The following is a 23,328-nucleotide window of genomic DNA, read 5'->3' as shown; positions in this document are numbered from 1 at the left end:
TGGATGCATGCTTGCTTTGGCATGCATGTATGTAGTACATGTGAAGGAGGTCAGACGGCAACTTTCAGAATTGCTTCTTGCTTTCCACGTTTTTTTTTTAATTTTTAATTTTTTTAACTTTTTGAGATAGGGTTTCTCTGTGTAGCTCTGTAGACCAGGTTGACTTCAGACTCACAGAGATTCACTTGCCTGTGCCTCTCAAGTACTGGGATTAAAAGTGTGTTCTATCACTGCCCAGCTATTGCAGTTTCTTTTGTCTTGCTTCTGCCAGTGTTACTGTCTTGGTCTCTCAGCTCATGGTAAGGACTGGTGGATGGAGGCTAACATATCTAACTTTTTATGTTGGTTTTAGGGATAGACACTGAGTCGTGTTTCTGGTTTTAGAATTACACCCTCAGCTTCATCTTTGGGGTATGTGTTTTTGGTCATGTCTAAGATTTGATCTCCTCAAAAGACAGTAGTTTTAACTCTATTTCTTTTATGGATAGAACTTTTAGTGCATTTTATTTTCTAAGTATTTCAGGTCCATAGTAAATTTAAGTGGAAAATATGGAGAGCTCTCATTTCCTAGCCTTTTTGTGGATACACAATGTCCCTTTTGTCAACATTCTTTGCCTCACCCCCCAGCATCAAACCCCCTACTAAAGTGGTACTTTTGTTACAACCAGTGTACCTGCACTGGCAACTCGTCACCATGTCTATGGTTTACACTGGTATACACTCTCACGTTCTGTATTCTGAGGTTTCAAAACAAGTGAGATCATGATTACAACATTTCCCCATCCCTTTCCTCCTTCCAAACCTTCCCATATACTCGACCCTTCTCTCCTTCAAATTCATGGCCTCTTTTTTACTAAGTTTTACCTGATGCATGTATGCATTTGTATAGATGTGTATATTCCTGTATAACCTGTTAAATTCATATAATGTTACTTGTTATATATGGTTTTAGGACTGACTGTTTAGCACTAGACAACAAATTGGTATTCACTTCTTTGGGAAGATCACTTTGCTTTTTCCAACTTTCCTCAGTTGCCTATGGAGTTGAGGCCTCATAAACCCTGTACCCCACGTTGGCATGTTCATCAATATCTCCTTTGTTTAGCTCACTATTGGGCAGCCATATTGGTGAGAATTGATGGAGTATCTTCTGATATTATTATGAGACACCATCTCATAATACCCGATCATCTGGCTCTTTCCATATGTTCTTTCACTGTCTCCTCAGCCTTATGTGCAGGAGTACTTTTGTATGTATTTGTTGGAACCAGGCTCGTCAATTCTGCATTTTGATTGGTTGTGGTTTTCTGTAGAGGTCTCCATCTGTTGCAAAGAGCAGTTTCCATCATGAGGGGTGAAGACTATACTTTTCTGTGGATATAAGGACAAATGTTTATAGATTGTTAGGGATTGCGTTCACTTAGCAATTAGTGGTTGTTGATTCTTAGTAACTATGACTCCATTAGCACCGGGGAGTTACCAAGGTTTCCTAGATCTCCCTCTTACTGAGAGGGCTTTAAGTTCAGTTAAAGAGTGTAGCATGAATTCTCTTTGGTCTCAATAATAAAAAATTTGTCTGAAGACTGCATCCTCAGACTGACTGCTCTTCAAACTTCATCCGTCTCTATGAATACTCAGGCTCCCTTCTGTATGAAACCTTAGACTGTTCTGAGCTCCTGTGTCCTCTCTGCCCAGTCATATCACTCCTGTCTCCACCACCCTAGTATAGGAATTAAAGGTGTGAGACTCCAAGTGCTGGTATCACCTTTGTGTGAGCTCTGTTTCTCTTTTAGACAGATTCAGTCTTGTGTAGGCCTTGAACTCACAGAGATCCATCTGTCTCTGTCTCCCAATTGGTGGGATTAAAGGTGTGTACCACCACTGCCTGGTCTCTATGACTAACTAGTGTGGCTAGCTTTGTACTCTGATCTTTAGGCAAGCTTTATTTGTTAGATCATAAATGAAATGTCAACACAGAAGAGCTGTTGCTTACCACCAAGATGTGTGTTAACACTACTGCATCCTTCTGGCTATTTTTCATGATGCTTCTTGATGTGGTAATAGGTGTCATAGGTAGTTAGGACTGCTTGTTGCTTCCCTCCTTTGCAAGCTTGCTTGACGCCCTATGGTACCATGAAACCTTATCCTCAGGAGAAGAAATGTTAAGGTCAGTTTCAATTCAGGGACCTTTGAAGCCTGTGTCTGAAGTACACAGTGTCTTTAGCAGCAGAATCTTACCTTCCACTCTGGGGTTAACCAAGGGCAACACCACTACATTGTATGTTTTGGGAATGTCTAGGATAGCCTTTGTCAGTAACTCAGAAGAGGTCTCCTCATGTTTGGTATTGGGTTTTCTTGCTAGGTGATCTTTGGTACTGTCAGCTCAGATGGGAAAAGTTCATTAAGCTACATGTATATTATGCGCATTATAGGCTTTTAAAATTTAATACTTAGCAGTATGATTCCTGTGGCTCTTCATACATCCTTATTGACCCACCTCCCTCCTTTGGTGTTTACCTCCTTCCCCCTTTTTAAGGAGTCGCCCCTTTCTCCAGTTTTCCTCATGAGATCACGTGTATCCTGCTACTCCCTTTAACCCTCCTCCTACCTCCTTCTGTATTTACCTCTAAGGGTTTTGACCAGTATATGCCATCCATCATCCAAAGATCATTCAGATAGTGTCGATTGCTGTTTTGCACTAGTTCATCTGTCCTGCTCTCCATCTGCTAGCAAACATTTATCTATTTTCTATTGTCATAGTTCTGCATTTTTTTAGAATATCATATAGTTGAAACCATTACAGTGTGTAGCTTCTGTAGATTTTCTTCTTTCTCTGGACATTTCAAGTTTAAGCTTCCTTCTTTTATGCCTTTCCATGGCATGATGGCTTTTGGAATCCATTTTCTGATGAGGGGACAAGTACAACCAAGGTGAATGATAAACATAGGTAGGAATTCATGTGCTCATAGTTGTAAACTCTGAGAAGTCCTGATAAAAGCCTGATTTCTGCACCAGAACATGTTAGAAGGGCAGGAGATGCATGCACAGGGCACAGAGGACTTAACACGCATATTGTTATTAACCCTCTGCTAATCAGTTCATGAGGCTCTCTTCTCATGACCTAATTATTCTTTAAATGTCCCACCTCTTAATACCGTTGAGCATTAATTTTTTTCATATTTTTTCTTTTATTGAACATAGTTTTTTTCTCATATAGTGTATCCTGTTTGTGGTTTCCCCTCCTTCTATTCCTCCCAGTTCCTCCTCACTCTTACCCTACTCTCCAGATCCACTCCCTTTCTATCCTTCATTGGAAAAGGACAGGCTTCTAAGAGATAACAACCAAACATGACAATATAAAATATAATACAATGAAGCAAAAAAAAACCATATTGAAGTTGGACATGACAACCCAGCAGGAGGAAAAGAGTCCCGAGAGCAGGCACAAGAGTCAGAGACCCACCTTTTTTTTTGCACCCAGGAGTCCCATAAAAATACTAAGCTAATAGCTATAATATAAACACAGAGACCCTGGTGCAGTCCCTGAGCTTGCTGCTCTGTGAGCTCATGTGAGCCTTGCACAGTTGATTCAGAGGGCCTTGTTCTCCTGTGTCCTCCATCTCTTTCTGCCTCCTCTTCTGTGGGACTCCCTGAGCTCTAAGAGGAGTGATTTGATGGAGACATTCCATTTAGACTAGCTCTCTGAATAATGTCTGCACTGCTCCCATCTGTTGCCAGAGGAGGTGTCTCTTTGGGTATAGCAGAATATCATTAGAAGTCATTGTATTAATTTTTTTTGGTCAGAAGTATTTGGATTTACTGTAGGTCTCTTAATTTTATAGTCTCCAGTTCTTGGTTACCCAAGCAGTGTCAGGTATGGGTTCCATCTCATGGACTGGGCCTGAGGTCAAATCAGATATTGATTGACTGCTCCACAATTTCTGTGCCACCATTGCCCAAGCATATTTTGTAAGAAGGACATATTGTAGGTCAAAGGTTTTGTGACTGGGTTGGTGTCCATGTATCTCCTTGAGTAGCCTACAAAGTAGCTTCCTGTACCAAAGAGACTATAACAAAAGGGTAAGGGCTCCATGTAGGCACCAGCTCAACTTCTGCATGTTCAGTTAGGGTGTGGGTGTTGTTCTTGGCAACGGGGTCCCAGATGTCAGTTTTCAGAGAAAGATTTTGTCTTAGCATCCCTTGACCAACAACTCAGTTGAATGTAACCTAGTCCTGCCTCTGGAAGCCTCGCCTGGCTACAATGGATGGACATTTGAGAGTCCATATTCCCATTACAGGGAGTACTCACTGGAATCACCTTCATAGATTCCAGGAACTTCCCATTGCACTAAGTTTCCACATCACCCATCAAAAACCTTCCCCCAGTTCCAGCCATCTCTCCCCACACCCTCCCCCTCCACTCGATCCCCTTGCTCTTGTCCCTAACTTGACCCCAGTTTCCCCTTCCCAGGGAGATCCCTGTGCCCCCCCACCCCTCCTCTTTACCTAGCATCTCTGGATCTTCTGATTATAGCTTGGTTATGGTTACTTAACAGCTAATATCCTTTAATAAATGAATACATACCATATTGATCTTTCTGGGTTTGGATTACCTCACTCTGGATTTTTTCTAATTCTATCCCATTTGCTTGAAAATTTCATGATGTCATTTTTAAAACAAATTATTTATGTACATTGGTGTTTTGCCTGCTTGTATGTCTGTTTGAGGATATTTGATCCCCTAGAACTGGAGTTACAGACAGTTGTGAGCTGCCATGTAGATGCTGAGAATTGAACCCAGGCTATCTGGAAGAACAGCTAGTGCTCTTAATTGCTGAGGCATTGCTGCAGTTATGATGTCAATTTTTTAAATAGCTGAGTAATACTCCACTGTGTAAATATACCACATTTTTCTTTATCCATTCTTTTGCTGAGGGATATCTAGACTGTTTCCATCTTTTGGCTATTATGGATAGAGCAGCAAATGAATATGGTTGGAACAAGTGTCTTTGTGGTAGGGTGGAGCATCCTTTGGGTATATGCCCATGAGTGGTACAGCTGGGTCTCCAAGTAGATCAATTCCCAGCTTTCTGAGGAATCTCCATATTGATTTCCATAGTGACTATACAAGTTTGCACTACCACCCCAGTACAGGAGCATTCCCCTTGCTCCACATCCTCATTAGCATGAGCTGTAACTTGTGGTATTGATCTTAGCCATTCTGACAGATGTAAGCTTGAATTTCAAAATCGTTTTGATTTGCATTTACCTGATGGCTAAGGGTGTTGAACATTCTTAAAGTGTTTCTCAGCCATTTGAGATTCCTCTGTTGAGAATTTTCTGTTTAGATCTGTTCTCCATTTTTTAACTGAATTATTTCATTTGTTGATATCTAGTTTCTTGAGATCTTTATGTATTTTGGATGTTAGTCTTCTATCGAATGTGGGGTTGGTAGAAATCTTTTCACATTCTGTAGGCTGCCATTTTGTCTGATTGACAGTGTCTTTTGCCTTACAGTAGCTTTTAGTTTCATGAAACTCCGTTTATTAATTGTTGATTTTATTGCCTGTGGTAGTGGTGTTTTGTACAGACAGTCATCTTCTTTGCCAGTGAGTTCAAGGTTATTCCCCACTAACTCATCTCAAGCTCAGTGCATCTGGTTTTATGTTGAGGTCTTTTACCCACTTGGACTTGAGCTTTGTGCAGTGTGATGAATATGATCTATTTGCATTCTTCTGCATGCAGACACAAAGTTTGGCTAGCACCATTTGTTGAAGATACTGTTTTTCTTTAAGTATGTGTTTCTGGCTTCCATATCAAAAATCAGATATCCACATGTATGTGGATTTATGTCTGGGAACTTTGATTCAATTCTTTTGATCAATGTGTTTGTTTTTATGTCAATATGTATTTATTTTTAAATTACTGTAGCTCTGTACTATAACTTTACATAGTTCTTTTTCTTCTTATTTTCTCCCTCCCTCCTTTCCCCCAGTCTCTCATTCCACCTCCCCCTGCCCCATCCCATCCCCCCCCCTCTGTTTCTATTCAGAAAGGTAGAGCAGTTCTTCTATTGTTTAGGATTGTTCTAGCTATCCCTAGTGTGGCGATCCACATTCAGAGAGGCTTTCTGTCTCTAGTGCCTTCCCTTTTGTCAGCCTTTAGAGATTTCATTATAGAGCTGTTTCGACTCTGCCCAATTTTGTTACTTTCATTGTTGGGAATGGGATTTTCTTATTTTTGTCTGTGTCTGTGTGTGGGGTCTGGGGTTCAGTGTTGGAAAGGTCCAGGTTGTTGAATGTGACCCTGCATCTTGCTTCTGTGCTGCAAGTGTTTGTTAGAACTATGAGTTTCTTTCTGGTAGAGCCTTTAGTATCTTTAATTATAGAGTCAAAGAAGGGCACTTGAGTTGTGGTTTTCAGTAAAAGGAGGTTTAACTGTCATGAAGAAAAAGCAGTATTTTTATGATGTCATTTTAGCAAATAGAAATTACTTTAATAAAATGCTGTGTTCAGACAAAGCATGGAATAAAATGTTTGCTTAGTTTCATCCTAACAGCAAGTCCTCCCTCCAGTGGCTACCTCCACAGAATTTCCCCTTTTACTTTGTTTTTAGAAAAACAAGCCAAGCTATTTTTTATTTTTCTCAGGATTTTAGCCCATTTTCACATTCTGTCAATAGACTGGGATGATTGTTGTGAAGATGTTCCTTGTGTGTTTCCAGGATTGGCCATTGGCACTGGCTAACCACTTGGTGTGTTCTTCCCTGGGGAAGGCTGTTTCTTTTCCCACAGTGTCCCTTAGTTCTGTCATTCTCTGTGTAGACTTGAGGCCTCCTGGGCTTTCTCCCATGCACTTTGGCACATCTACTGATACTGTTTTTGTTCAGGTCATGTTCAGGCAGTCATGCTGGTGGGACTTTCTGGGTGTAGCTTCTCATATCACTAGGAGACTCGACCACAGCAAACTTCCCGATCCTCTTCATCTGTTTCCCAAGCCTTGGATATGGGAGTGTTTTGTAGATGTACACAGTGGAACAACTCTGTCTTTATATTTCTTACGTTTTTTTTTTTGCATTTGTCAGCTTAGGTTTTTCAGAAACAGATTCACAAACAGAATTTGATGTGGAAAATGAGTATTATCAGTTCCGGGAGTAAGGGTGCAGCATTGTTGTTGAGTGCTTACTAAATATGTATTAGGTCCAGATTTGACCTCTAGGAGGATCTTGGTCTGAGAGAAGTGTTTAATTTGCATTCAGAACTGATAAACTTCTGCCAGGTTCTGAACAAATGTTTCCCATTAGATTTGTCCTGTCTAAGAGCACAGTGTCTGCTATTGGCTCAGTTTCCAAATGATGGGAAAGGCCTGAGGTTAAGTGAGGCTTTGCACCTGACCTCAACTCCTGGAGCAGTTGTAAGAGACTCATGGCTGGCTGTATGCCTGGTATCTGTGCAGCAGATTCCTCTTAAAATGCTAGTTGATAATTCATCTAATGGATACCATATTCATACCATGTTTTAAAACGTAAGTTGAAGCTCAAGTTCAATAAGTTTAGCTGAGTTGTGAGCAAACATGCTTACGGGAGAAAAGCATTTGCTGTGGGCTTTTTGGCCTATAGTTTTGCTATTTAATGGGGTTGTCTGTTTGACAATCTGATGATCGTCTCTACTTGCTTAATTTAGACTTCAGTTACATACCTTAGTTGTACTTATTGTTTGTATCTGACATATTGACAAGTATATTTGACATGTATAAAAGTGATGACTACTTGACACACTTGGGTTTTCTACAATCATGAGGATGGTATACTCTACCTGACATTTAGTTTTTACTTGCCTGTAACTCTCCATTTTTGTGAAAGTGTCTAAAATGTCTACCAAATTGTTCTTTGGTTAGGCTTCATAATTGAGAATTGTCTTAGTTCATATTTACTTTCTTAATGTCAGATGTAGCATTTCCATATAGAACTCTATAGTTTTCTAGTCTTTTCTGTTGAATTTTCTTCTTTTCGTAGATAAAATGTATAATCTGCAAGTTTACTTCTAATTTTGGGAACTATGATAAAGAAACAGCAATGTAATACTATTCTCTTTTAAAATTGTTTTGTTGGATATTTCTTTTTTTTGTTTGAATTTTTGAGACATTTCCCTGTAGCTTTGGAACCTGTTCCAGAAGTCACTCTGTGGGCCAGACTGCCCTCAGACTCACAGAGATTCTCCTGTCTCTGCCTCCTATGTGCTGGGATTAAAGATATACACCATCACCATCTGGCTTATTTGGTGTTTCTTAACTGGTTCTTTTATGTTTTTTGATTTGTCAAAGCATTGTGGGGAACAGTGGGGAGTGATTCTTATCAGTCTTAATGCCACATAACACACTGAAGTTAATGAGACAGTTTTAGTTGACAACTTTAGGTAATTACATCCAGTGTCCCCAAAACTCCCAATTTTCATTATCCTAGTAATAGAAATTAGTAAATGAGGTTATCAACCTTTTCATAAAGGGTGATAGGTAAATGTTACAAGAGTTGGAAGCCTGTCTCCTGTTTAATATCTAGGGTTCTTTTTTCAGGTTAATTTACTTCCTAATGTCAAGGTTTTTTGATATCTATATGGTATGTCTCAACTTTTTCTGCCCTTGACATTTGTAGAGATAACTTAAGATAATTGTATAAGAGAAATTGGTGATCTTGTGGTCATTGTGGGAACAGTAATCTTTCGGGCAAAAGTTTGAATAAAAGTTGAATGTATATTATTGGTCTTCGTGTAGGTACACTTTTTAATAATGTGCTTGTTTTTGTGAGAAGTCACTTAAGAAGAGTGACAATAAGTTGAAGATTGCCTCCATTGGATTAGCCTCTGGGCATGCCTGTGGACTATTTTCTTGATTAATTATTGATATGGGAGAACCTCTACCCAACTGGGCAGTGCTCACCTGGTCAGGTTGTCCTGGGCTGTATATAAAAGCAAGCCACCCAGACACCCACAGCTAAACACTGAGCTGAATCCTGGGATTCAGTTTCAGAGAGGGAGGAGCGATGAGCAAAGGGGTCAAGACTTGGTGGGTGAAACCCACAGAAACAGTTGACCTGAGCAAGACCCTCCATGGGGGATCTCCAGAATCTCTCTATTCGTTCAGGGCAGGGCCTAGGCCCTCCCCCATGTGTCCAGGCTGAGAGAGCATCCCTCATTGTGGGATGGGCACCCAAAGTCCAGTTGTATGCCAGGGATAAATACTGATCTACTACCCAAGGCCCCATAGATTTTCTAGTCCTGCTCACTGACACCCACATTCAGGGGATCTAAATCAGCCATCAGTCTGGGGTCCAAGAGCTCCCCCTTGTTACTTTTTCAATTGTAATTTCTCTAGGTCATTAGTTCTTCATAAATTGCTAGTACCAGTTTGCTTAGTGAACTCTCATTTGTAAGTCTGCTGTCTTTGTTGCCAGGATCAATTCAGATCAGTCCCAGTGTTAGGTGAGTATGAACTCAATTTTACTTGTTCTGGACCATATTTTGTATGTTCATCCATGTGTTCAGGATATGAAGGAAGTATCGCTGTATCTAGTTTGTATTTAATACCTGCTTAAGACCAAACAAATGTGGAAAAATAGGCCCCTTAGTATCTTTATGTATATTTTACACCATATTTTGAGCAAACAGGGCAAATAAATGTTCTACTGTTCTGTGTTTTGAAATGCTGACTAGATGCCCGTTTACACATGGCAGGTTGCTTATAGCTTTATTCTATGCAGTGGGTTCTCTGCTGGAATCATAGAAAGGAAGAAGATGTGATAATTGCTTTGAGTAGTTAACAAAAGTGCAAAGCGAGATGTTTTGAATTTAGTTTGTACTGTAACCATTTCCAGGAACCCACATTTACACAGCAGTGCTTATCATCCAGTATACAACATGTCAACCGTGTCGCAGTTCACATCAGTGAAAACCTTCTACTACTCTACCTCCATCAGTTAATGCCAAATAAGCTGTGTTGAGTGCACATATTAATATATATCAAATGTAGCAAGTGCCTTGCTGGCTGCACTTTTAGTAACGGTTTTCTGTGGTCATGCGGGTTAGGCCTCTGAATTTCTATTAGGAAAACTCAATTGAGAATTTATAGTGCTCCTGATTTAGCTTTGCCAGCTGTGCCAAAGCCATAGAAAGTAGCTCAAGAGGGTACAGTCTGGAACAGGACACAAGAGTGACACACACCTTGTTTACTTCCTGCTTGCTTGCTCTGTGTGCTACTGTAAGGGTTGGGGCTACATGTAGAAGTTAATAACTGACCCTCTAGCTCATATGCCATCATCACAATACACCATACTCTGTGAATTGTAGGTTGTTTCGTATAAAATAGAGAATAGTGATTGTTTGTTGCTATTTAATCATGAAATCAAGAAAGGGATTCTTGAAACTGTGTTTTTAGCCTGGAGAGATGGCTTAGTGTTAAGAGCACTTGATGCTGTTACCAAGGACTTGGAACTCCAGATCCATGGGATCTGATTTCTCTTCTGACCTCCCCAGACTCTTGGATGTATATGATGTACACACCTACACTCAAGTACACACACATAAAATAAACAAACACATTTTAAAAATGTGAATCATAAATGTGATCTTTGCATTAAAACATATTCTTTATTAATATAGCTACAATGAATATATAATTGTTCTGTTCAGGAATCAGATAATTTGAGGCTAAAGAAAAATGATTTAGTCATTGTGCTGGCTAATTTGACGTCAGCTAGGGCCATCTGAGAGGAGGGAACACAATTGAGAATAATATCTGGCTGGAGACAAGCCTATAGGGCATCTTCTTAATTAGTGATTGATGGGGGAATGTGTCTTCGTTACTGTTCTATTTCTGTGAAGAGACACTATGACCAAGGCAACACTTAAAACACTTAGGGCTTGCTTACAGTTTCAGAGGGTTAGTCCATGCTCATCATGGCAGGAAGCAGACAGACTTGGCACTGGAGCCGTAACTGAGAGCTTTACATCCTGATCTGCAGGCAGAAGGCGGGAGGGAGAGGGAGGGAGAGGCGGGAAGAGAGAGAGAGGGCGGGACTGGGTCTGGCTTGGGATTTTAAAACTTCAAAGCCCATCCCAATAACACGCCTTCTCCAACAAGCCCATGCCTCCTAATCCTTCCCCAGTAGTTTCAGTAAATGGATACCAAGCATTCAGACTTTTGTGTTGTCAGTGTTGGTTTTTCATCTTCTTGTTCACTCTCAGTGGAGTTTTGCTTTATAGCACAGGTTAGCCTCAAACTTGTAATCCCCCTTTCTCAGTGTAATTGCTAGGATTATGGCCACACACTACCATGCCTGGCTTGGATGTAATTTTCATTATGTGTGCTCTAAATAGAAGTATTTCTATTGTATGTGTTGCAGCTTTTGCTTTCAAACTTTAGGGTTAGTTGTTTCCATCTTGCTCATGAGCAGCCTGTGACCAGCCAGCTATAGTGTTAGTGCTTTTGGTTGAAGCGGAGAAGAATGAGACTTTAGTAAGTCATAATTTTTTAGTATGCTATTTACTAGGGTGCCATTTATAGAGCATAGATTTCAGGCACTGAAGCAAGCATAGTTTCTTTTTAAAAGCTTCTGGTTGTTTTTCTTAAAGTTCTATTTTTAATTAAATTTTAGGCCATATAGTTGCTTTATATATTTATGTATTTTCCCTTAATAACTATCTGCATGTTAGGCAAGAACACTCTGACCTTCTAAATTGCACATGCTTACAGTTTACATTAAATTTCACACTTTCAAAATTACCTGGAGATTTAAAATATGAGATGATCATAACTAAGGAAAAAGGATTATGCATTTAGGCTGTCCTGGACTACACAGACAAACTGTGTCTCAAGCATACACACAGGCACATGCACCAGCAAACACCATTGACTGATAAGGAGCTAAGTACAGTCAAGCAAGTTTACAGGTTATCTGTAGGTTGAAGATTTTGTGTTTGGTGACATTTGTGCTATAACAACAGTTTTAAGCCATTGGCTGAGTCAAATGACATACAAATACTGTCATTTGAAGCAGGCAAATAATACATTTTGAGGCATGGGCATCTACAAAGTAGAGTGGCAAATGAAGGTGTGAAGTTATCCTCTTTCTCTTGTAGGAGCTAGGAAACTTTCATGGAGCAGGTAGGGTTTGAGTAGAGCTTAATTTGTGGCTTTCATTCATTCTAGACTGTTCTGAAGATTGATGTCTATTTCCTTGAGCTCTTTAATTTTCTTGCCAATTTGGATAAGCACGGCACAAATCCAGCAGGGAGGTCCAGATGAAAAAGAAAAGACTACAGCATTGAAAGGTACATACTTAAATTACCTTTTCAGGGAAATTTCATCATGCACAGTGAAAGGTAGAAATACTTAGGACTCTTCGTTCATTTCAGTTGTAAAATAAGAATATCAGTGCCTAAGCTATTTGCAAGTGTTTATATTGCTCACAGCAGCCATTCGAATGCCTGAAATGAATCATAGACTCAAGAGTTCACAGAGAGAAGGCTTCTCAATGGTCTTCCTGCTCAAGGTCACCATTTAATGATAAAACAAACACTTTCAAGACTTTTCAATCAAGATTAGTATCTTTTCCATATTTTTCTGAGTGGACTGTCACATATTCTGGCCTTCCTGTATTCTGCTATTATGCTACTATGTATTTCTGCATAATATTGTTATGAAGAATAATGTCAGGGAGTACCTGCACAATGTAGGATGTAGAGAGATTGTAATGTTATCAAAGAAAATAAGAGTATAGAGACCACAAATGTTACTACTTAGGGCAGAAGATAAGTAGTAGACTGTAACAATTATAGATATGGTATGTTGTCTACCACATAGGAGCCATAGATTTATCAGAGTGGGAGAACTGGGAAAATAAAGGGATCTAAGAATGCCCTGGAGGCTCATTTCCAATGATGCTTGCTCTATTTCAGGGTCCCAACTTGTTAAAGTCATAGTCACCTCAGCATGAGAATTTTCACTTTAAGTCATGTGCTTTTGTGTATATATGTATGTGTATGTTCATGCAGGTATGTGCATATATGGAGGCCAAAGGTTGGTGCTGAATATTTTCTACAATTACTCTACACCATTTTTTTCTTTTTTGAGACAAGGTCCTTCACTGAACTAGGAACTTTTTGATTTAACTGGACTGGTGGCCAATAAAACTGAGATGATGTCTCTGTCACCCAGTGCTGTAGTCACAGATACATATGTGTCTGTGTACCTAGTTCTTAATGTTGGTGATGAAAATCTGAACTTGGGTCCTCCTGCTGCTTGCTACTTTAAGTGCTTTAACAAGGGAACCATCTCCCCAGACCTGTTTTTCTAGACTTTTTTAAAAATATAAAACACTAAAACATAATGCAGTTAGCCAGTCCATCTTTTTAGACTTTGTTCCCTCAGGCTGAGCAGGGTAGGGCCAAGTGAAAGCCATTAAGTCTTGTAACAAGAAACAAATAAGGTTCCAGCAATAAGAACAAACAGAATTGGTGTTGAAGACTTTGGGTGCTTGCTTTTTGTGCAATGACTCTGTAATTAAAAAGTCTATTATCTGTCTAGCATGAGTTTTTATTATATCTGACTCAAAGATGTCTCCTTTTGGTGATGATGATGATAATTTTTTCTATTAATCTCTGTGTTTTAATCCTGGTTTATTATCAACATTTTAAAAATTTTAAAATTAGTTCCTATCTGTGTAAGTTGATATTTTTAAGAACTTCTTTTCTTTTTAAGATAGAATCTCAGCCGGGCAGTGGTGGCGCACGCCTTTAATCCCAGCACTCGGGAGGCAGAGGCAGGCGGATCTCTGTGAGTTCGAGGCCAGGCTGGACCGACAGCCTCCAAAACAATACAGAGAAACCCTGTCTCGTAAAAACCAAAAAAAAAAAAAAAAAAAAAAAAAAAAAAAGAGAATCTCAGTCAGGTTGTCCTTAAACTTGCTATGTAGCCATTGGATATCCTTGATACTATCCTTGATCTTATATAGAAGGCTGAGAATCAAATAAGGATCACCCATGATCACTACCTCTACTTCCCAAGTGCTAGTATTTCAGGCAGTGTGTACCACCATGCCCAGTTATGGGAGCATTGTTTTATTTTTAGGTGGTGTGTACCACCATGTCCAGTTATGGGGGTATTGTTTTATTTTTAGGTGGTATGTACCTTGGTGCCCAGTTATGGTGGGTATTGTTTTGTGTGTGTGTGTGTGTGTGTGTGTGTGTGTGTGTGTGTGTGTGTGTGTGTGTGTGTGTGTGTGTGTTTGACAGGTCCTAATAAGTTGCCCAGGGCTGGTTTGAACTCATTGTATAGTCCAGGATATCCTAGAACTTGCAGTGATCCTCCTGTCTCAGCCTGTTGAATGCTGGAGCTATAGGTTTGTACTATCACCTCTGAGTAAGAACTTTCTTTTTTTAGTTAGTAAGGAAATTTACAATTTGATTTTTTTCAAAAATGCAAAGAAATGACAATTTCCCATTAACAAATTTTAAGTAATAAAAAAAAGCTCTACTAAGGCTTTCTAGTGTGCTGGTAGGTCAGTACTCCTAAGACTCATGCTGTTCAACTGAATTAGAAAATAAACAAGGAAATGCAACATAAGGTAAATTTTAGAGCAAACTTCAAAGCCTGCAAACCATCTAGAATAGAAGGCAATTTTGCTTTTGAATTTCTTCACTATTGGGCATTGATATGTGAATACTGGATGATGGTCACTGACTTATTAATTGTAGGATATTAAACTTATATGACTAGAATGCACATTTGGAGATAGTTTAATTTTTAATGAATGGAAGGTACTTCAGAATATGAAATTATGTGAGAATTTTATAATATATACAATGAACTATCAAACGTGCCCCTATTTCCCCTTCAAACTCTCATATCCCCTTCCCCAAGCCTCTTCCTCCTAACTTCCTCTCTTCCCCATGTTTGGCTTGTGACAACCCACTAAATCCAATTAGTGCCGCCTGTATGTCCATGGCTGTGGGATCAACTGCTGCAGTGTGGAAAGTTCAGTAGCCACACCCTCAGAGAAGACTGATTCTCCCTCCCTGATAGCTGTCAACTACCCATAGCTCCTCAGTCGTGGGCAGGGCCTGGGGGTCATCTTCTATTCAGAAGTTTGGTTGCTTGGTCTTACGAAGGTCTTGTGCAGGTAAGCACAGCTGGTGTGAGTTCATGAGTGTGCGAACCATGCCATGTCCATTTGTATTTCATAGCACTCCTCTTTGCTGCCTGGTAGATGCTATTTCTTCTGAGATGCTCCCAGAGTTCTAGTGGCAGGTAGGTGGTTGTGGAAGCTACTGTGCATGGCAGTGTAAATGTTGGGAACAATTCAGAAGAGTTTCTGACTGGGATGGAAAGTGGTGGAGAAATCTGAAGATATGGCAGACTACTCTGGAAGGAAAGTTTCAATTAGGGTCAGTGAGCTGCTTCAGTGGGCAGTGGAAGCTTTCTGTCAAGCCTTATGGCATGATGTCAACTCCTGAAAGTTGTCCTCTGAACTCCACATGTGTTGTGGCATGTCTCGTCCACCACACAGGTGTACACATAGACGCACACGCTAAAATGTGGTGTGTGTAGGAGAGTTTGACTTAATTTACTGTAATGTTGACAGCAGTGAAGACGGTGAGGATAGTGACTGCTGTCATTAAAGGAAGGCTTTTTACATATTAGACTTTGTCATTGCATGGGGATGGCAATGAAGATAGCTTTGTAGTGATGTCTTCACTCCAAAGTTAAAAGAGTAACTTCTCCTTTTGTTGGTTTTCTAGGGTTGTAGTTTTTCTACCATTTATGACTGATTTGTTTAATGTCTCTTGGACTTCAGCAAAGATGTTCTCTAAGAGGTCTGCTTTCTTATGTGAATTAATTTTGGTTTACTCCCCCTGTGCTCTCACTGCCAGAGCGCCTGCATTTTGTTGTGATGCTTTCTGGACATTAGTAAACATTACTGCTAATTATTATCATTACTTATAATAGCCCTGACTGTAATTCAGTATGTTTATCCCTTGCTATTCCCAGCCTTATTGATGAAGACTGATCAAGAAATTTTTGTCTGCCAGTAGGGTTTTATCTATCTATCTATCTATCTATCTATCTATCTATCTATCTATCTATCTATCTATCTATCTATCTATCTATCTGTCATTTATAATGCTTCTTTTTTTTAAAATTCTAATATAATTACATCATTTCTCTCTCTTTGATTTTTTTTTTCCCTCTAACTGCTTCCAGGCACACCTGCTCTTGGTCAATGTCATGGTCTCCTTTTCCTTAATTGTACACGCACGCACTCACTCCTAAATACGTAAGTGCAGCCTGTTCAGTCTGTGTCATTTTATCTGTGTGTATGTGACCCCAAGTTGATCTCTCCCAGTACACACTCTTGCACCTTGCACCTAAGACTCAGGGATCGTTGCAGAAAGACTGTAAGAGCCACAGGGAGTTTGTTGTCAGAGAGGCTACATCCTGGAAGATCAGCAAAACAGCTGCCTAAACAAGACCCCATATAGGACACCAAGGAACATGATGACTTGGAAGGAGAAAAGCTTTGGGGCCTCAACCCTAGACGAGAACTATGACAACTGGAGAACACCAGGAGTGGGAGAAACGATCTTCTCCAGAGAAGCGCTCCCTACTCTCCACCCCCATAGGTTATCCAGTAAACCTTTTAAACGTGATGCTGCACATTATGGACCTGAGTCATGCAGATTTTGCTAGTTTGGGTTTGCAGTGTTCTCCCAAACCCATGTGTCAAAGGCTTGGTTTACAGCATTACACTATTAGAGTACGGAAGCATTAATAAGATGGAGACAGACACTAGAGGAAGGTTTTAGTCATTGTGCAGTGTTAAGAAAGAGATAGCAAGACTCAGGTCTCTTTGCTTCCTGCCAACCACGAGGAAGCAGCTTCTGCTTTATGCTTTTTCTGTAGTGTACCCTGGTCCCCAGTCACTGCCAACCAAAACATTCAAACTGTAATCTAAATTAACCTTTTCCTCCTTTACGTTATTTCAGGTATTTTGTAATAGTATGGGGAACCTAACTACTGTGGCATCTTGACCTGTGTCTATGTGATCTGACCTGTTAGCTGTTGTATTCTTCACAGATCTGGGTCTGTGTGATCTGACCTGTTAGCTGTTGGTGTTCTTTATGGATCTGTGTCTATGTGATCTGACTTGTTAGCTGTTGGTATTCTTCATGGATCTGAGTCTGTGTGATCTGACCCTAGTTAGTCACCAGTCTGGAGTGGATAATAAGAAACATTCTAGAGGTGACCTAAAATCTGAATCTTAGGCTTCAGGGATTATACTGAATGATATTCAGATGTTAATCCAGCCTTGCATTCCTGTGATGAATTCTATCTGGGCCTGCCTTATTACCCTTTCACACACTGCAGATTCTGGTCTTAATTTATTGATGGCTTTTATAACTTTCTTCATAAAGTTGGTACTGCTTTTGATATGATAATATCAACTTCTTAAAATGGACTGGGAAGTGTTTTCTGTTCTTTGTGGAAATAGTATGACTTCTTTGTTTTTTAACTGTCAGGTGTTTTGGTCTATTTTTTTGTGGAGTGTTTTAAAATTTTAATATGTTTAATGAGTAGATATAGAACTATTTGTGATATTTTGTTTTTTTTCAGATTGGATTGTTTAATAAGGAAAATTTCCATTTTTACCACAGTTGTTGAATTTATTGGCATAACATTCCTAGCATATGTCCCTTGGAAATACTAGTCTTTTTTTTTCTTTTTCCTGATGCTCTGCTTAGTGGTTTATCACTGTGTTTATAAAGCTATGATCTGTTTTTGCAAGCCTTAGATTTTAACCATATTTTCTTTTTCTTCTTTTCTTTATGTTTCTGGGATTATTATTTCACATTTCTTCAAATGCTTATGTAATGTCTTCTTAATTACTTTTCTATATACTGTGAAGACACTGTAACCAAGACAACTTATACAAGAAAACATTTAATTCAGGAGTCATGGTTCCAGAAGGTTTGAGTGCATAACCATAATTGCAGAGAGCAGGCAGTGGACAGCAGGGAGCAGGAAGTGGGCAGCAGGGATCAGGAAGTGGACAGCAGGGATCCGGGATCAGGCAGTGACAGCAGGGATCCGGGATCAGGCAGTAGTCAGGTGCTGGAGCATGGGAGCTTAGAGCATTATCTGAAGGAGGCAGATCAGATTAACTGGGACTGGTGTTGGATTTTGAAACCTCCAAGCCCACCCACAGGTGACCGGCCTTCTCCAACAAGGCCACACTTCCTAATTCTTCCCAGATAGTTCCACCAATTGGGGACCAAATATTCAAGTGTGCTAGCCTGTGAGGGCCATTCTCATTGAAGCCAGAACATTCTACTCTACATCCCAACAGGCCTGTTGCAATAGTATAATGCAAAATGTACTTAGTTCAACTTCCCATAGTCCTTCAGGCTTTTTAAAATCCAAAGTCTCTTCTGATACTTAAGGTAGTCTCTTAACCTCATATAAAATCAAAAAGCAAATTACATATTTCTAATATACAATGACATAGAGTATAGATTACCATTCCCAAAAGAGAACTACAAACAGTGAGAAAATGTTGGACCAAAACAAGATCAAAACCCAGCAGGCAGACTCCAACTCCTGTAACTTCATGTCTCATTCAAAAGGCCTAGATGGCTATGTCCTTCCAGCTTTTCTGACATCTCTCTCTTGGACTAGTCCCACACTGTGTATGAAGATCTCCCAGGCACAAATCCTCAGCTTCAGTACCTCCAACAACCTGGGATGTTCAACCTGGCTCAATTTTGACAGCTTCACGCCATGATCTTTCAGAGCCTACATACATGGACTCCCCTGCCGTAAGCTTGGCCTCAGTAGCTTTCCTTAACTGCAAGAGAATATTCCACAACCCTTTAGTCTTGTATCTCTTATAACACTAAAGCCACATGGTCAGTGTTGTGAAGTTTGGCTTCACGCCTGGCCCTGTCCTTGAATCACACTTGTATAAACTGTCCTTGTACACACTTTTTCTCCTGTTGTTTGGAGAACTGGCTGAGCCAAAGGACATTTTATCCCACCCCATTATGATTGTGATTGCTGTTGAGTAGAAAATCACTTAGGCCTTTTCTATATTAGGCTGTGTCTTAGTTAGGGTTACTATTACTATGAAGAGACACTATGACCACAGCAACTCTTACAAAGAAAAACATTTAATTGGAGATAGCATAGAGGTTCAGAGGATTAGTCCATTATTGTCATAGTGGGAAGCATGACAGCACACAGACAGACATGGTGCCAGAAAAGGAACCAAGTGTTCTACATCTGGATTGGCAGACAGCTGGAAGAGTTAGAGCCATTGATCCTGGCTTGAGTTTTTGAAACCTCAAAGTCACCACCCTTAGTGACATACTTCGTCAAATAAGGCCATACCTACTCCAGCGCCCTAATCCTTCCAAATAATGCCATTTCCCATGAACCTGTGAGGACATTTTCATTCATTCACACTACCACAGGCTTTTTGACGATCCCCTTTGCTAACAGAATCAGTCCACAGGTAGATCATAGGACAAGGACAAAAAGCAACCACAGTTTCTGCCAAAATATCACAAGATTATGTCTAACCCAGTTGCTAATACTGTTCCCTTGTGGCACCTCCTGAGTTGGGCTTCCATAGCCCACATTGCTCTCAGCACTGTCTTCCAAAGTCCTGCTAGAATGGCCCCATAATCCCAGTTTAAGACATTCAACCATTGTACTCCAGTAACTCTATTCCTGGGAAGTAGAGATGAGTAATCTCCGGACTCTTTGGCCTCCCAATTTACTTGATTGGTGAGCTCCAGGTTAATAGGAGACATTAAGTCAAAACATAAAAATTAAGGTGGAGGGACAGCTGAGGGAGACACCTGATGTTTACTTCTGGCCAACACCTGTCTGTACAGGGGCATGTGTTCATGTACACATGCACACACCACACAGGCCACACACAGGCACATGGAAAAGTAAAGTTAAATGTACCCAGTAAATCTTTTTTAACTACCTGGCAAGAAAAGTTGAAACAGAAATTCACAGTTTTAGAGTTTTCTTCGTATCTCACTTACTTTAAGAAATATTCAGTTAGCCAAAAATCTGGACTAGCAAATGCAAGAGTTTAAATTGCCCACCTGACAATATTTAGATGGAGACTAACTTTGCTATTCATGCATTTGATGTATGAGGTATTAATGTGTTTATATTGCCCTCTGTATTACATTATGCTCTTTGCATAACAAGAATGGCTTAGTGATGCTGAAAAAAAAAAAAGACATTCAACCATTTTCCTAGTTCCAAGTCCACAGTCACCAAAAATAAACACAGCATAAGTTAAGGCCTGTCACAGTAATAACCCATTTCTTGATATCAATTTCTGTCTTAATTACCTACCTTTTTGAAATCACTAAAGTTTTTGAGATTATAATTGTTTAATTATAATTTATTTACATTACTCTCTTCCCTCAAAACCCTGACATACACTTCTCCCTGCTGTTCTTCAGATTTATGGCATTCTTTTTTACTAACTGTTATTATATACATATATATACATATGCATATACATGTACACATTATTAAATATAACCTGTTCAGTTCATATCATGTTACTCATATGTATATTTTCAGTGCTTACTATTTGGTACATAGTTTCTTTTCTATTGCTGTGACAAAACATCATGACCAATGCAGCTTATAGAGGACATTTTTTATTTGGGGTTCATGGTTTGATAGGGTTAGAGTCCATAACCATCATGGTAGGGTGTGTGACAACAGGTAGGCAAGAATGACACCAGATGTAGCTGAGAGCTTCTATCTGGGAAGGGTGTTGACCTTTGAAACCTCCAAGTCCACTTCCAGTAACACACCTCTTCCACCAAGACCCCCTTTTAATTCTTTCTAAATACTTGCACCAGTTTGCAGCAAGTGTTCAAACATGCACACCTATGGGGACATTCTCATTCCAGCCACCACAGGGAATTTATTCAAGACTTCTTACTTGGGAAGACATGTAGTGCCTGACTTACGGCACTCTGAATTCTTCAGCTTTAGGAAGCATTGTGGATTCATAGAAATTTCACAAATTTGAACTTTGATTGTTTCTTCAGCCAGCTGTAATGTATATTATGTTAATAGCTGTCATATGTTGTTTAGGCTTGTTGGAAGCACACTCTGGGAGTAAAAGGCTTTCTTGCCCCAAACTCCAGCTGGTTTATTTCAAGAGTGCTCCAAAACTTCCTGTCTCGGGCAGGCTGACCTCTAACTCTGTAAAGGAAAACAGCATACCACTAAAAAGGTGTTAAAAACATTACGGAAGTTAAAGCGTTTCCAGTCAAGGTTGCTGTTGTTTATCTTGTCCCATAAACACAACTGCAGAGGGATTGAGGCGCCAGGACCTCAGCGAGAGAGAGACTGCCTCTTCCCCAGTGCCTTTCTGCTGGGCTGTACATGTGATTTGACCGTGTCTTGCTGTCTGATGCTCTCTGTATGCTGCTTGGTATTTGTTCTTTCAGTTTTAGTTGGTGTATACTTTAAAAACTCACTCCTTGAAACCAGAGTAGGGTGTCACAGGTCAGTGTCCACATGGAAGGTCCCCAGTCTGTAGCACATATTGTGATAGTTTGTTGTGGTTCCTCCAGCTGGCAGTGCTGAGCTCAGCAGACAAGGCAGCCTTGGACAACTGAACAGCCAATGCAGTGTGGTGTGGTGTGTTGCCAAGCTATGACTTTGAAGGTTTGGTATAGTCACGGCATTTTCAATTTAGGATGTTTTTACCTTGTGGTCAGTTCATTGGGATGAACTTAATTTTAGGTTAGAAAAGCATCTGTATAAAGATTTAATTCCATTTTCCCTGTGAACACTGCTTGCGCTGAATTCCATAAATTCAGGGTTGGTGCTCTGCTGCTGACCATAGGCAATCTCATGAATCCCACAAGTTCAGATGTACTGTTTTTCATTTTCATTCCGTAAGTACGTTGTCAAATTTACTTTTTGTATTAGTTTTCTAGAGGAACAGAAATGATAGAATGAATCTATATATAAAACCTGTTTGTCCATCCATCCGTCCATCCGTCCGTTTGTTTTTCCATCTATTGGGGGTTTATTAGAATGACTTACTGGCCATGGTCCAACTAGTCTAACAGTGACTGTCTTCAGAAAAATCCCAGACTCCAGTAGTAGTTCAGTTCACGGAGCTGGAGATTTCAGCTGGCCTTCAGTATACTTCAGAATCCCAAAGTAGGCTTTAATGCCAGTGAAGGAATGAAGCAGTCAGAGCAAAATTTTCCTTCTCCCATGTCCCTACTGTCAGTGGACCAGAAAGCATGACCCAAATTAAAGGTGGATCCCCGCTTCAAAAGATCTGGATTATAGGTGGGTCTTCCCACTCCAATTGATTTAATTAGGAAAAATCCACTTTCTGATATCTTCTTCAATTTCTTTTTTCAGAGACTTAAAGTTCTTGTCATACAGGTCTTTTACTTGTTTGGTTAGACTTAACCTAAGATGTTTTATGTTACTTGTGGCTGTTGTAAAGGGTGATGGTTCCTCACTTCTTTTCCAGCCTATTTATCATTTGTGTATAGAAGGGCTACTGATTTTTTCGAGTTAATCTTGTATTTCACCACATTGCTGAAGTTGTTTATCAGCTGTAAGAGTTCGCTGGTTGAATTTTTGGGGGAAGTTTGATTTCTTCGTTTGCAATTTGTATCCCTTGGTCTCCATTTGTTGTCTTATTGCTCTAGCTAGAACTTCAATTACTGAATTGAATAAATATGGAGAGAGTATACAGCCTTGTCTTGTTTCTGATTGTAGTGAAATTGTTTTAAGATACCAGAAAGTGGAAAGATCTCCCCTGCTCTTGGATAGGTAAGATCAAAATAGTAAAAATGGCAATCTTACCAAAAGCAATCTATAGATTCAATGTAATCCCCATCAAAATCCTCCACAGTTCTTCATGGAGCTCAAAAGAACTATATTCAAACAATATTCAACTTGATAGGGAAAAACAAAAAACTCATGATAGCCAAAACAATCATGTACAATAAAGGAACCTCCGGAGGCATGACCATTTCTGACTTCAAGCTCTACTATAGAGCTATAGAAATAAAAAGGGCTTGATATTAACATGAAAACAAACATGTAGATCAATGGAATGGAATTGTAGACCCTAACATTAATCCACATACCTATGAACACGCGATTTTTGACAAAGTTACCAAAATTGTAAAAAGGAAAAAAGAAAGTGTCTTCAACAAATGGTGCTGGCAAAACTGGTTATCGATATATAGAAGAATGC

At 39.8% G+C, this 23,328-nt stretch overlaps 1 protein-coding gene across 8 annotated transcripts in view; it reads left to right on the top strand.

Moving 5' to 3' along the window:
- Fam172a (family with sequence similarity 172 member A) overlaps window positions 1–23,328 on the top strand; it is a 374,184-nt gene that overhangs the window by 9,557 nt on the left and 341,299 nt on the right. For 7 of the 8 annotated variants that reach the window (XM_040729038.1, XM_040729036.1, XM_040729033.1 and 4 more), the window contains exon 2: window positions 12,201–12,322. The exons of the other annotated variant lie outside the window; for it this stretch is intronic. In XM_040729038.1, the coding sequence (XP_040584972.1) occupies window positions 12,217–12,322 (106 nt within the window). In that variant the 5' untranslated portion in view covers window positions 12,201–12,216. The remainder of the gene's footprint in view (window positions 1–12,200; window positions 12,323–23,328) is intronic. 8 annotated transcript variants of the gene reach the window in all.

This window comes from Mesocricetus auratus, unplaced genomic scaffold (genome assembly GCF_017639785.1).
Source record: "Mesocricetus auratus isolate SY011 unplaced genomic scaffold, BCM_Maur_2.0 Super-Scaffold_100020, whole genome shotgun sequence".
Classification (NCBI taxonomy): domain Eukaryota; kingdom Metazoa; phylum Chordata; class Mammalia; order Rodentia; family Cricetidae; genus Mesocricetus; species Mesocricetus auratus.
Note: the sequence above shows the minus strand (reverse complement) of the source record. Positions and strands in the feature narration are given on the sequence as shown.